The sequence below is a fragment of the Eutrigla gurnardus genome (genome assembly GCF_963514095.1).
Source record: "Eutrigla gurnardus genome assembly, chromosome: 6".
NCBI classification, from domain to species: domain Eukaryota; kingdom Metazoa; phylum Chordata; class Actinopteri; order Perciformes; family Triglidae; genus Eutrigla; species Eutrigla gurnardus.
Genome location: NC_139920.1, coordinates 24,515,441 through 24,529,407, shown reverse-complemented (window position 1 = coordinate 24,529,407; position 13,967 = coordinate 24,515,441). Strand labels below are relative to the sequence as shown.

Sequence of the window (13,967 nt, the reverse complement as noted above, 5' to 3'; positions counted from 1 at the left end):
TATTACTATTGACAAATGTGAGACATAGAACTTTATTACAATACTAAAATCACTATAAACCTTTAAAGGACTTCCATATGATACAAGGGATACAAAAAACATGTAATTCATTTTCTTGAAGAATCACAAATTAGTATTAGTATATGTTTTAGCTCAACTACAGTCAATTTATTGCCTTTATGCATAATTAGGCTACTTTCCCCAGGCCACCAACATCGAGATTTGTTTTTAAAATGTGTTGACATTCCCTTTCACAGTTTATTCAAGTTAAACTTAAGATAAGTGGCTCATTTCGCAGTTTGTTCTCTCTCCTTCTGAGATGAAACCAACACCATCGATACCAGCAAGCCTTCTCACTAAAAAAAAAACACAATTTTAACATTAAAACACAGTCTGTATATAATAATAATAATAATAATAATAATAATAATAATAATAATAATAATAATAATAATAATAATAATACTATATATTATTATTTATATAATAATAATGTTAGTGAGCTCATCATTTTGGTTCATGTGGAGGTGACGTATGACAGACTTTTGGATACTGCTGTTTTATGCTGCCATCTTTCGGTTCACATCGGAAGTGTCTTTGTTAACCGTGTGCGGTGACGTCAGTGCAATCTCTTGTTACTTTGCGCAATACTAACTTTTGATTTGCGAATTTAAATCCACTTTATTACTATATGATCATCGAGTAAAGTAAATATATTAAAAGCGACGGTGGCTATACGTGAGGAACCAATATTGATGCCCCCCATTTTCTTCCGGACACCTTTGATAGCTGGACAAACAAGTCGACTGTACCAAGAGCTACGTCACTGTAGATGTTTACCGTTAAACCGACAAAGTACACAGTATTAAGTGGTTTATTGTGCAGATGTGGAATAACATTTTCTCCTTGAATAAAAATAAATAGATAAATATTACAAAGTTTAGGTTCGACTGGTCCGGATGTGAGTTTCGATTGGTTTGTCCCACTTCCGGTTTTTACGACAACAAGGCAGCGTCCAGTGCACATGGGGCGCAGTAGCTAGTGACTGACAGCGCTTCTACGCCTTACAGCTCTATTATATTGCAGTTTTTTGGCGTGAAGTTTACTACCGTTGTACTCCATCGTACCCGGGTCAGTATGGGTAAGAAGAAAGTCGGCGGAGGACCCTCACTGGGCCGAGCCCTGATAAAGGAGAGACTCCAGGCTAGCCGTGGAGGAAAGAAGAGAGGCGACACCTGGGTATGTCATGGCAACAGCTAGCTTACATTAAACGTTTCCAATACAATCTTAGGGGGTAGCTGTCTCACTGCTCGTGATATGTTATGAAGTAACAAATTGTAAAGTATGATTTGAAAGTCAAAAGTATAACTTGTTGCTTATCTGACACCCTTTTTTCCCCCACATTTGCAGCGCCACACCAGCGAGCTGAACGATGGCTACGACTGGGGAAGGCTGAACCTGCAGTCCGTGACAGAACAGAGCTCCATGGATGACTTCCTGGCCACCGCCGAAATGGCAGGGACAGAGTTTGTTGCAGGTAAGTACTCACGTGATAGATAAAGTATGTGCACTTAAATAAAGAGCCTATAAACATAGTAATGTGACAAGAAGACCTGTACACAGTAGTAGTCAAAGTATAAATGTATAAATATAAATAATGACACCAATGGGTTATGTCTGTACAATGTATGCATATAAAAAAATAAAACAATATATGGTCTGCTTGTATAGTCTGTAATATTTGAGGTAGTAGTATTATAAGAACATAGTGCACATGGGTATTATTGTAAAAAAATATATTAAGTTGACAGTTATACTGTCAGACAGTACTGATGGTTAATACATAGTTGCAATGCCACTATTTAACAGGAATAGTAGTTTGATGGCCACAGGCAGGAATGACCTCAGGCTATGACCTCGTGTGGCATTCTGTAGTGCATCTTGGTCAAGCATGACAAGATGTATTCATAGCAGCAATACGTCCCCCAGACCAGTGTCTGACATGGCTGTTGTATCAACTGAATGCAAAATCAAACTCACGGTTGTTGCTGTAAAGCATATTTCTGGGTTGTACCTGTTGATACTGTGTTATGTCCCACTGTCATGTATCCTACCTCACAGCTGGATGGTGCTTGAATATATTTCGCCCTGAATGTTACCATGTTATCCACTGCTCCTCTGTCCTTCGATGCCACTGCTGTCTCTGACGGTTTCATGCTTTGTTTTCTTAGAGAAACTCAACATCAAGTTTGTGCCAGCGGAAGCCAGAGCAGGCTTATTAACAGCTGAGGAGCGAACCCGGCTGAAGAAGCTGCATGAAGACAACAAGCATTTCCTCACAATTCCTCGACGGTAACTAGAACAAATCTAGTTATTTTAGGAAATACCTCTTCTATATGTTTTGCATACTTGATTTTTTTTAATGATATACCTCTCTCCTACTTTTAAGCCCCCGCTGGGACGAAAGCACCAGTCCAGAAGCGCTCCAGCAAGCAGAGAAAGACAGCTTCTTGGAGTGGAGACGAGAGCTTGCACAGTGTGTAATATTCTGTGAACTGAATTGCTTTTGCTTTTGTAAAGATTGTTTTCTTATAAGTGCTAAAGTGTTAAATATTTATTGTCTAAAGTCTCTATTTATTGTCTCTAAAGACTCGAAGAGGAACAGAAGTTAATTCTCACCCCATTCGAGAGGAACCTGGAGTTCTGGAGACAACTGTGGAGAGTGATCGAGAGGAGGTAAAAAAAATAAAAATCTGTATACGGTTGTCTGCGGATGTGTTCTCCTTGTGTGATATTTAAGGCGGTTTTTGTGTTTTCCTGTAGTGACGTCGTCGTTCAAATTGTTGATGCCAGAAATCCTTTGCTGTTCAGGTGTGTCGACCTGGTAAGTACATTGGTTGTTGTTTTATTGAGGCATATTCTATATGCTGGGTTTCGATCATCTTTATACTGTTTGATCTCTTTTTGAGTTTTGATTTGAGTCTTTTATCTTGAGGTTTAAAAAAAAAATAGTTTCTAACATCTGTACTTACTGTAGTAAGTAAGTAATCAAATTAATCAAATAGCAGAATCAGATCAGAAATACTCTACAAAGGTGAACTGAACATTTGGCACTTTCCTGTTGTGTGCTGCCAGGAGTTGTACGTAAAGGAATCTTCAGAGCATAAGGTGAACATGCTGTTGGTGAATAAGGCAGACCTGCTGACCAGAGAGCAGAGGCGAGTCTGGGCCAGACACTTCCAGAAAGAGGGACTGAGGGCAGTTTTCTGGTCTGCCCTGGCCGAGAACGACAGACTGGATGCAGAGGAGAAGGTGAGTTGGAGAAGCTGTACTCTGAACATCACCTGTCAACTTTCATGCGTGTTTTGATACATTTATTGGGAGCAATAGTAGATTATGAGAGAATGTAGAGTATAGATCTACATTCACTCATCTTGGTGCTGCCTTTGGGCTCAGTATCAGATTGCAAAATGTCTCTTCTTGCAGGGCATGGAAGTGGAGGAGCCAGAGTGTGTAGAGAGTGACCCTGAAGAGGAAGGACAGCCAGACAATGATGTATTGATCCAAAAAGGGGCCGTTGGAGATGAGGAGGAACAGGAGGAGGAGGAGGATGAAGAGGGACACGAGAGTGGTTCAGATGAAGATCAGCAGGAAAAGATAACTGTAGCCGAGGAGGACTGGCACACCTGCTCAGAAGATGATGATGAAGAAGAGGAGGAAGGGAACGATGGTTCATCCAATAAATCCTCCTTCCACAACTCCAGCCGTCTGCTCCATAAGGACGAGCTGCTTGATGTGTTTAAGGCGGTTCACAACGCGGCCAGGTGTAAAGAAGGACAACTAACAGTGGGAATGGTGGGTGAAGAGTTGACACTGAAGTGCATGCTGTTATCAAGTCCGCCTGTGAGTTTTCTGATTGGCTGTGTGTGAATTCAACAGGTCGGGTATCCTAATGTGGGAAAGAGTTCCACCATCAACACTATTCTAAGGAACAAGAAGGTGTCTGTCTCTGCCACACCTGGACACACTAAGCACTTTCAGGTACGGGACTCCTCTTTAAAGCTCTCCTGTGTGGATTCAAGTCATTCATTAATGAAACATGTGATTGATTGCGTTGCCTTTTTTGTTTTTGTGTATCACAGACTTTGTATGTGGAGCCAGGCCTGTGTCTCTGTGACTGCCCGGGTCTGGTCATGCCCTCCTTCGTTTCTACCAAAGCTGAGATGATCTGCTCAGGGATCCTGCCCATTGACCAGATGAGAGATCACGTCCCTGCAGCCTCCCATATATCCTTACTATGCTGTTGCCTTAGCGACGGCAGAATCCTGCAGCAGCTTTTTTTTAAGTTAGTGACACATAACGGCTTTAAACTCTCTCTGCTCTGTCAGTTGTTGAGTCATTTGCTGTAATAATTTGAATTAACCAATAGACAGCGTGAAGCTTACAGCCCCTTTTACTTTAAGAATGTCTTGGATCGTGGTTAAGCCCTTGACAGATTCCTCACATATGTCAGGTGATCCCTCGGGACGTGTTAGAAGGCACCTACGGCATCAACATTATCCGACCACGAGAGGATGATGACCCCGACAGACCCCCCTCCTCTGAGGAGCTGCTGATGGCTTATGGATGTGAGACTACCAAATATTTATTTTGTGTCTTTTAGAGAATAAATTAACAATAAGCCCCCAAAAAATTTTCCTGTCAATATGCAGCTTTGTCTGGAGATGAGCTGAGTGATCCATCCACCTCAACCTTTTATATCGACTATAACATTTTTTATATTTTATAAATGTTATAGATTTATGTAGTATTAGCCCACTTCATGTTAGCTTTTTTTCTTCCTCCAAGCAAGTTTCTCTTGAATGTGTTTCATTTTTTATTTTAAAGTGTTGTAAACTCTGTTTTTTTGTATTTCCCTCCATTTTAGACATGAGAGGCTTCATGACGTCGCATGGTCAGCCAGATCAGCCCAGATCGGCCCGGTACATCCTGAAGGATTACGTCTGCGTGAGTGCCAGACCTTAGTCAGAATCGAATAACAACAAAAGGTTTCTTTAAAGTCAACATGTAACACCCCTCTTTTACTAAAGGTGGAGTCAGCGAGTCTGGAGAAAGATTATTGATATTACCATCATCCCTCCTGCTGCTATTGCTATTTGTTATTTATTTTCCATTTACAGAGTCAGTTAGTGAACTGTGAGGCGATAAACGAAACGAAGAAAACCCCAAAAAATAACTTATTTGATCTACTGGTTGCCACAACTGGTTGTCAGTTAATTCACTTGGAGTATTACCTACAAAAATAGTGAATTCACTGAACTTCTGCTTAATGTTTAAAAGCACACCAGGGCCCTTTGGCCCTATAGCTGCATAGGACTAGTATTAATTTGTTTTCTGATATGTAAACTTCCTAACACTGTTGACACCTTACAGGGAAAGCTCCTGTACTGCCATCCTCCTCCACATATTCAAGCTCAAGACTTCCAGCCGCAGCACAACAAGTTCCTGAAAACAGACTCGGATTGCTGTGACCTCTCCTCCACGTCGACGAATAAACCACAGAAGATCAAGAGAATTGAAAATGTGGTTGACAAGAACTTCTTCCATCAGGTACTATAGATGGACTGTCTTCTTATTTGTAAGAATATGGCGTAATAATAGTTATTATGAATAAACAAATGTGTGAAATGGTCGTTAATGGAATCTCAATCGACAGGCGAATGTGCGGGCGCTCTCCAAGGGGGTCCAGTCCGTTATGGGCTACAAGCCAGGCAGCGGGCCCGTCGGCCCGGCACAACCCGGACCGGAGGCGGTGGTGGGAAAACCCTGGAAAAAACACAGCAACAACAACAAGAAGGAGAAAGTACGCCGTCTTACCAAGCACCTGGATGCCTGACCTGATGATCTGAAATCAAAGCACATTTAATTCCAGATCATTTCAGCGGGAATGGAAAACGATTACAGTTCACGTGTGATTCCAAAGGAATTAATGATCAGTATCTGTAGATGGCCCTTTTAACCCTGCGAGTATGGAAAAGTCTGGCTGTCTGGGTATTAACAAATGAGGTGCATAATCTGTCGTGTGCTGCTCTGGTTAGGAGATCACATTGGGGCGATGCATTCAATCAACTGGATCACCAGTTGTACACCAGAAATGGACTCAACATCCAGAGGCTGTGAATTTTATAAGACACCTAACATGACTTTTTTTTCAATTAGTATTTTGAAGGCGTTTCAAAAGACACACCACAAAGTCTCCATTACCCAAATAAACGACTAATGAGTATGTTTGATACTGCTTTTATCCATATACAGGTGTGCATAATGTAACTCAGCTGGATTATAAAATAAATGGATTGTTTTCATGCTACGGATCACTTCTTATTTCCACAATGTTATAATTGGATAATGCGTCTCATTATATCGGTGAAGAGAAACATAAACAGGGCTCTCACACATTTCAACCTGTTCACACTCACACGCCACACCTAGTATTTTCTCACCAGGAAAACGCCACTAACTGACAGCATCTCCTGTTGATTGATGAGGTGGATGAGCTCGTTTGTTGAGTTGTTGTGCAAACATGATTGACATAACGTGAGGTCGCAATTATTTTTTAAATGAGAAAATTTGGATGAAAAAAACACTCAGTGCAAAGGCCTAAAGTCATCTCATTTCCTGTACACACACACACACACACAAACACACACACACACACACACACACACACACACACACACACACACACACACACACACACACACACACACACACACACACACACACACACACAATCTCCCACTTAGGAGGGCAGATAAGCACCCCTGCACTAAGAAATGTTGAATTCAACAAATGTATATGTCTGTTATCAGATTCACCAAGTCTGTAGGTGAGCTCCACCCATAAAACGCGCAGGCACTCCCATGATGCTCTCGTGCGTCTGACGTGGCTGCACAGGTGCTGCCTGTATTGGGTTGTTTTTCTCTAGTGGCATCACGACATGTGAGCATGGTTGACGTGAACATGGGGGCGCGTGCACTGACCACTGATGGTCACGCGACAGGAACTTTTCTCTCCACTTTGGTCGACTTTTGCGTCGATTCGCTCCACACCTGCTTGTCGCAGGACGCGGACCGACGTTGCGTCCCCGTCGGCCTCAGCTCTCTGTCTGCGCTGCTGCTGCTGCTCTCGTGCTTTCTGTGAGTACTTCTCCACTAATTTGTTGCCATGGTTCTTCTCGCATTAAAAAAAAAAAAACGCGCGTGGGACTCTTCCAGGCTCGTGCATCAGAGGTGCACCACGTCCCGAGGAGGAGGACATCCGGGAGAAAGCATCCCTTTGCTCTACAGCCTGCTGGGTAACGTGTGCGGCACGGTGGGAGCCGTCCTGTCCAGGCAGCTGCACATTCAGGTAACAATGGGGCTTTTAAATCGTGGTGCACGTTTATCTCATGCATGCTGGTAATAAAGCTCATCTCTCCGCTGCCGGATCCTCTGCAGGTGCTGATGGGTGTTTCTGCCGCTGTAACGGATGCTGTCAGTTTTATCTCTGGCTGCTTCCACGTGCTCCTGCGCTGGAACTCAAAGACAGGTGCGTTTATAGAAATGCCATATCTCATAATGATAAACCTCCCCAGACAAATCTACCAACTGTACCTTGTAGACTTTATGCAAAACACACATCAGAGACGCTGTACAGATAACCAAGGCATAGAGGATGTGTCCAACTGCACACACACACTCTCTCTCAGAATAATATAGATTGTTAAATAAGAAATATACCAATAATATGAGCAGAAGATGTTTTTCTACAGTAGTGTGTGTGGTTGGGTGTGTTTTGTTTCGACTATAAATGTAGCTGCAGTAAATATGGGAGTTTTTGTGGTGTGTTGTATGTTTAAATTCAGTATCTGTGTTATTTGGGGGAAGTATTCCTTTCTTACAGTCTGGTAAGTCTCTCTCTCTCTGTGTGTCAGAAAGGAGGTTCAGGAGGATGAGGGGCCGAAGGAGGCAGCACCTCCTTGCAGTGTGTGTGCTGATGGTGGTTGCAGGAGGTTTCCTGAAATCCAGGGTGGTTCTCCTCCCAGCAGACAGACCTCTTGGCGGCGGGAGAAGACTGCTACATGCCAGCAGTCTCCAAGTAAGCTCACAGCGCCACCGTGGATGGTTATACTCCTTCGGTTATATGACTTGAACCCCTTTTCCACCAAAGCAGTTCCAGTGCTGGTTCGGGGCCAGTACTGGTGCTGGTTCACAACTGATTCGAACCGGTTTGTTTTTTCGTCACTGTATATGTCGGTTACGTCGCTGCTTTCCCATAAAATAGGTGTCAAAACCGAAGCAACAACATGAAGAAGAAACGACAACAACAATGGATGACTTTGCGTTTGTACAGCTGCTTCTGGCTTTACTGTGCTTCATTGGGATCAGAAAACGGCAGATCCAGCATGTTTGTGTTGCCGGACAGGTATTAAATGGACGGTGATTCTGTCAAGGAGACGGGTAATAACCTAATAATGTTTTGACTGTTACTTACACTGAATGTGAGAAGGTTATGTTAGCCTTTGGTATGAGCTCACTAGCGGTAGAGCACAGCTAACTCACAATTTCACCGTCAGATATTCAAGTGTTCAGACTTTTTCCTGGACTTCAGCTGAAGATCATATCACTAGGAGACAGTTTGTCTCCTCCACAGACCGCTGCTGCTTTGCTGCATCCATGATTTATTGGCGGCGGTTATTTAAAAATGGCGCCTCGCGTGGTCTCTTTATTGTTCTTGGTCTTAACTCCACCCCCTTCCACTGACGTAAGCAGTTCTTTCCTCCAGCCCAGCAAAGAAGTGGTGCTACTTTGGAACTGATTTTCAGTTCTTTGTCAGTGGAAATGAAAAAACGGTTCCAAATTAAGCCCTGGCCCCGAACCAGCACTGGAACTGCTTTGGTGGAAAAGGGGTATGAGTGCGTTTCCACTGACAAACATAAAACTAAACGTTAAAACGTTGTTCTGACAGGACAACACTGAAATCCTGGGTTACCTCCTTGGCCTGCTGTCCTTTATCATCGCCTGTACCTCCAGGTTCCCTGCTCTCTGCAGAGCGGTACGTTACAAACACATACAAAAAAAAAAGAAAAGTTTAATCACTATTAAATGAAGGACATTTACAATGTCTTCTTCTTTTAGTACAAAGGACAGATGTTGACCCGGGCCTACATGTTCTCTGGACTGCTGTGCTCGCTGGCCGGTGCCCTCTATGCCGCTGCCATACTCCTCTACGACACCCAGTTAGGGTTTCTTCTAAGAGTCATGCCGTGGCTGCTGTCGGCGATGTGCTGCGTCGCCCTGGACCTCCTCGTATCCTTATATGGGAAACAGTGACGCCAACCTACTCACTCTGCAGGGCTCAGTCTCGCACCAGAATAACACCCCCGACAAGACCTTTCACCACAGAACTGTAGGTGGCTCCTGGTTACTCTGAGTAAAAGTCCCAGTGCTGCCCACATCTCTGGGAAGTAGCTCACGATTAGATGAAATATTCTCTTGAATAGCTTGCAGGTATGTGAACTGATTTGTCAACCAGGTGGGATCTGTCGATCTTTAATCCAACGTGTTCAGATTGTTCTCATACTTTGGTGGAAGAGAGGAACCAGACGACAGCCTACCGGCTTCCCTCCAGACACAGAGAGCCTTTTAGGGGGTTCGGGCGTCCCCACTGAGGGTAACGGGGCCGTGAAGAGACAAAGAAAACATCAACATTCGTCAGCATGGGCAAAAGTAATTTATCATACTTCATGTCTTAAATCCTTGCTTTTTCCTAAAGCTGAGGAATTGTACAGGAATAAATAACCTACTAACGAATTGTTTTATTATTCACATTGGAATTTTACTGACTGTGTCGGCTAAAATGTGCATAACGATTTCAGTCATTTCCTTAAAATGAATGCTAGTGATGAGGTTTCTGTCTTGGTTTGAACCCGATTCTATTTAATTCTTTTCAACAAAGGCCAACAATGTCCAGAAGATGTCAGAGATGGGCCGTTATATGGATGTCAGTGTTCAACCTGCAGGAAAAGTAAGTTTAAGTAGTTTTGGAATGGATTTTCTTCACCTCAACACTGCTGGAATATGTTTTTTTTTTTTTTTTCTGTTGGGCAGGTCTGCCTGAAGGAGGTGATGTTGTCCAAGGAGGAGGTGGAGGACCGGTCCCTCAACAGGACGGTGCAACTGGTCAGAGTGGACAGTTTCTGCTCCTCAAACACGTCCTGTGACTCCTCGGCCGTCGGCTCCGACCTGGAGGTGGGTTGGAGCCCTGTTTAGCCCTGCTGGTGAGCAGCGAGACATTTTCTTTCTAGAAGAGAGCTGAAGTTTATACTTCATTATTATATTTAATGGACTTCCTCCTAACACTGTAGTTTCTTTCACAACAACCCTGTTAACCTTTCTGGTTTAATAAGTTCTAAGATGAGTAATATTTCACCTTCCACCTATTGCATATTTATTTATTCTACAATCCTTTACTATTTTTTAAGGAATGTCGTTGCCTTTTTTTTCCTAGTTTTTGAATATATTTTGAACTGTGATCTCAGACTCATGCTTGCTATGAAATGGACTTCTCGCAGGGTGTTTACCACTCGGGGGCGACAGTGTGTTGACATACTGTGTGTTGCAAGACCCCTGTGAAGTATGAATGAATATAACGGGCTGTTTGACTGCTGTTAACTTGTGCAATGTAACCTTGTGTGAACTGCTTAGACTGGTTTTTTTAATGTATTACCTATATTTATGGGGCCTTATGTCGGGCTCAGCGTGTTCCTGCTCAACGCTCAAGTTCACGAAGAGGTGAATGTCTAGATATTGCAATTGACTTATTTAAAGGGTTGAATGGAAAAAAATCTTCTTCTGTCCAGCTCCCGCAGGTATCTGTAGATATTTTTATCCCTGGTGTGGTCATGTGAGATAAAAATTAGATCAAATGTCTTGGATCAAAGTTATAACGAGCAAATGATGATTCAGTGCTAAGAGGAAGTCCATAAGAAGGACTAGAGTTCGTACTTCTGCACACTGAGAATTGTGCTTATCTCATGTGACTCTGAGGGAAGTCAGTCAGACAGTCATCAGTCTCTTGTGAGAAGACGACAGTCAGCATGCTCTTGTAGGATTGTGTGTGTGTGCATGTGGGTAAAAGTGTATGGAGGGAATATATTTGTGAGAAGCAGCGTTTTGTATTTAAACCGGTGATTTTAAAGTGAAACGTGGCTTCGTTCTGCAGTGTACGACTGAGCCCAAAATTAAATATCGGCTATGCAGCGAAAAAAAGCCAGTCTTCTTTTAGAGGACGGCTCCCATTTATATAAACTCCACTCTATGAAAAGGCATAGTTTGAGTTTGCAGGGAGAGTGAAATTACAAGCTTTTTCTTTTTTTTTTTTTTAAGGCACTCGCCAGCCACAAGAGAAACTCCCTCGCTGTTGTGCTGCAGAAAGCCGAGCCGCGGAGGATGTCATTTAATCAGAGAAACAAAGGCAAATGGTGTGGGCACAAACAATCGCAGCTCGATACCGTTCACCAAACAGGAAAAAGCAAATGACGCCAGTGGCTTTTTATCATTGTTAGTGTGTTAGAGAATGAGAGGGGGGCTTTAACAAAGTGTTTAAAATGTGTGTGTGTGTGTGTGTGTGTGTGTGTGTGTGTGTGTGTGTGTGTGTGTGTGTGTGTGTGTGTGTGTGTGTGTGTGTGTGTGTGTGTGTGTGTGTGTGTGTGTGTGTGTGTGTGTGTGTGTGTGTGTGTGTGTGTGTGTGTGTGTGTGTGTGTGTGTGTGTGTGTGTGTGTGTGTGTGTGTGTGTGTGTGTGTGTGTGTGTGTGTGTGTGTGTGTGTGTGTGTGTGTGTGTGTGTGTGTGTGTGTGTGTGTGTGTGTGTGCGAGATTTCTAAACTCCTGATAATAACGGCTGATCCTTTCTGATCAGTAATTAATAAATTGATAGTCTGATGTTTTAGTTGCAACAGCAGGTAAATTCAAAAAGATCCCCCCCCCCCCTCTGGCCCTTTTCCCACCTGCTGGTTAGAATTAACAGAATCTGTTTACTTGGTGATTTAATGGAAAGCTTGTTTCCACAGTGTCTTAATGTTTAAGACTGCTTATTGAAAACTGTCACTTTTTTTTATGTGGTTGCATAAACGTTTCCACCAACGTGAAACGCAGAGGTCACCCGACTGTAAACATTTTTCAAAGCCAGCTGAGGACAAGGAAGGAAGAGACCAAAGTGCACTAGTGAACAATTTTTAGATTTATGCATAACATGAATTTTAAATGTTTTTTTTTTCGTCTGCTTTTCAGGATATCACCATAATTGCTGATCACGATAAAACCACACGGCATTTTGAAGCGTGTTGCCTGCATACGCCGAGCACTCGCTGCAGCTTGAATTGTTGATTGTGCTGTGTGTTTCTTGCACATATCTGCTGAGTGCTGGGTCTTCACTTCACTGAGGGGGAGGGTGTGTGTGTGTGTGTGTGGGTGTGTGTGTGGGTGTGTGTGTGTACTGAGGGGTGCAGCGAGGGTTGGGATTGTTTGAGAATTGCCTTGTGGCCCAATTGTTCTCCTGTAAAGGATCTTTGATTAAAGACCAGCACTGGGTTGGGTCTGTCTGCCTAGGAAGTAGTGCAAAATGGTTGCCTTGTCTATAAGGGGCCAGTGTTACCCTCTGCTATTTTGGGAGACGTTTATGGTCTTGTGTGTGTGTGTGTGATACCTGCTGGCCAGTACTTAACTATTCTCTTACACAACTCATAAAAAAGTGTTTTATTTCAGTATCTCCAACATGTTAAATGGGATAAGGTTCAGGATCCAATCACAAATATTCCTCTGCTCAGGGAATGATTATGCATGGCAAAGAGGTGCTATATGAAGGGTGTTCGTATCCAGGATGCAGTTTTATTGTCTTACAAGACTCATAGTATAAAAAGTGAATAGATACACGGGTGGTTAATAAGCTACTAAGGGGGCTGCACTTGTGTAAACATCGTAAAAACGTGGCATGATAATCCTTCGGCAATAATTCCACGTAATCATTTCTCAACCTGTCAATATTTTCCAGTGGGACTTTGAAGAGTCCAACGCCGAGTGGAGGGAACCAGTAGCAGAACAACAGGAGGGGGCAAACCTCTGCTCCTGTGCCATGTTGGGACTCCCACTGAAAACTCTGTCTGGTACAAAGCTTGCAAGCTTGGCAAAATGACAAACACGTGTACATTTCAATTAGTGACATATGTGGAGCACATCAATGCGAGGGGGAATAAAACCTGTGAACACTGACCTGCTATCTGTCTTCTTTGGCTCATGTATATTCCATATACTGTATCTTTGTCATCACCTCTCCTTGGAATGATGTCACATGTTCAGTCAGTGTGTGTCAAAGAGCGACTAAGCTAAGACTCGCTCACTTTGTTTCACACATTCTGTGAAACTGACACCACAATGCACTGAATAACCACAGTATACCATTAATTCCTGCTTTTGCTTTTTCACTGGTGTCTTTTCTCCTTCAGATACACAGATATTGTGATGCATATCGTAGATGATTTCTTGCAATATATATAGAGTATCGCAGAATCGCGATATCGTTATCGTGGGTAAAATATTGTGATATTATCGTATCTTGAGTTACTCTGTGATTCCCACCCATACGGTGATCTCTGGGAAGTGAGATTCAAAAAACACACCTGCAATTACCACTTATTATAGCTTTGGGCAAAGAGAATGAAACTGATCTTTAAGACTAACTTTAATTTATGGCCATACAGCGGTTGCCTCCGCTACTGTCCTGACTGCATTCACCAAGACCTCTGAGAACGGAGATCTGTTGCGGTTTACAGAAAAGAACTCCCCTAATAAAACAATATTGTGACCCTGCTGCCTGCTGGGTTATTGGGTCATATCCTGTATTTTGCTAGTCGACCCAGGTTTATCAGGG

At 43.0% G+C, this 13,967-nt stretch overlaps 2 protein-coding genes across 6 annotated transcripts; both read left to right on the top strand.

Annotated features, from left to right (window-relative positions):
• Nucleotides 1-1,004: 1,004 nt before the first annotated feature.
• Nucleotides 1,005-6,370, top strand: lsg1 (large 60S subunit nuclear export GTPase 1). Its single transcript, XM_084010999.1, has 14 exons — nucleotides 1,005-1,239; nucleotides 1,411-1,537; nucleotides 2,232-2,352; nucleotides 2,450-2,536; nucleotides 2,650-2,736; nucleotides 2,824-2,884; nucleotides 3,136-3,312; nucleotides 3,487-3,855; nucleotides 3,940-4,041; nucleotides 4,143-4,290; nucleotides 4,509-4,628; nucleotides 4,928-5,007; nucleotides 5,434-5,610; nucleotides 5,717-6,370. Exons 1-14 carry the CDS (start codon nucleotides 1,138-1,140, stop codon nucleotides 5,894-5,896), a joined length of 1,938 nt encoding a protein of 645 aa, XP_083867125.1. The 5' UTR covers nucleotides 1,005-1,137; the 3' UTR covers nucleotides 5,897-6,370.
• A 563-nt stretch (nucleotides 6,371-6,933) lies between these two features.
• tmem44 (transmembrane protein 44) lies at nucleotides 6,934-13,323 on the top strand. Of its 5 annotated transcripts, XM_084011003.1 has the most exons (11): nucleotides 6,934-7,199; nucleotides 7,278-7,410; nucleotides 7,500-7,590; nucleotides 7,976-8,139; nucleotides 9,010-9,096; nucleotides 9,180-9,350; nucleotides 9,612-9,770; nucleotides 10,000-10,068; nucleotides 10,152-10,292; nucleotides 11,430-11,524; nucleotides 13,092-13,262. In XM_084011003.1, the coding sequence occupies exons 1-11, from the start codon at nucleotides 7,009-7,011 to the stop codon at nucleotides 13,132-13,134; spliced, it is 1,344 nt and encodes a 447-aa protein (XP_083867129.1). In that variant the 5' UTR covers nucleotides 6,934-7,008; the 3' UTR covers nucleotides 13,135-13,262. The 5 variants fall into 5 exon arrangements, with proteins under 5 accessions (XP_083867129.1, XP_083867130.1, XP_083867128.1 ...); XM_084011004.1 differs by lacking the exon at nucleotides 11,430-11,524 and having other exon boundaries at nucleotides 9,192-9,350; nucleotides 13,092-13,323; XM_084011002.1 differs by lacking the exon at nucleotides 11,430-11,524 and having other exon boundaries at nucleotides 13,092-13,323.
• Nucleotides 13,324-13,967: the final 644 nt, after the last annotated feature.

Coding starts and splice junctions, on each gene's coding strand:
- tmem44 (XM_084011002.1), top strand. CDS start 7,009: ATGGTTGACGTGAACATGGGGGCGCGTGCACTGACCACTGATGGTCAC. Junction 7,591..7,975: donor GCGCTGGAACTCAAAGACAG/GTGCGTTTATAG, acceptor TCTGTGTGTCAG/AAAGGAGGTTCAGGAGGATG. Junction 9,097..9,179: donor TCCCTGCTCTCTGCAGAGCG/GTACGTTACAAA, acceptor TTCTTCTTTTAG/TACAAAGGACAGATGTTGAC.
- lsg1 (XM_084010999.1), top strand. CDS start 1,138: ATGGGTAAGAAGAAAGTCGGCGGAGGACCCTCACTGGGCCGAGCCCTG. Junction 2,885..3,135: donor TGTTCAGGTGTGTCGACCTG/GTAAGTACATTG, acceptor GTGTGCTGCCAG/GAGTTGTACGTAAAGGAATC. Junction 3,856..3,939: donor GACAACTAACAGTGGGAATG/GTGGGTGAAGAG, acceptor TGAATTCAACAG/GTCGGGTATCCTAATGTGGG.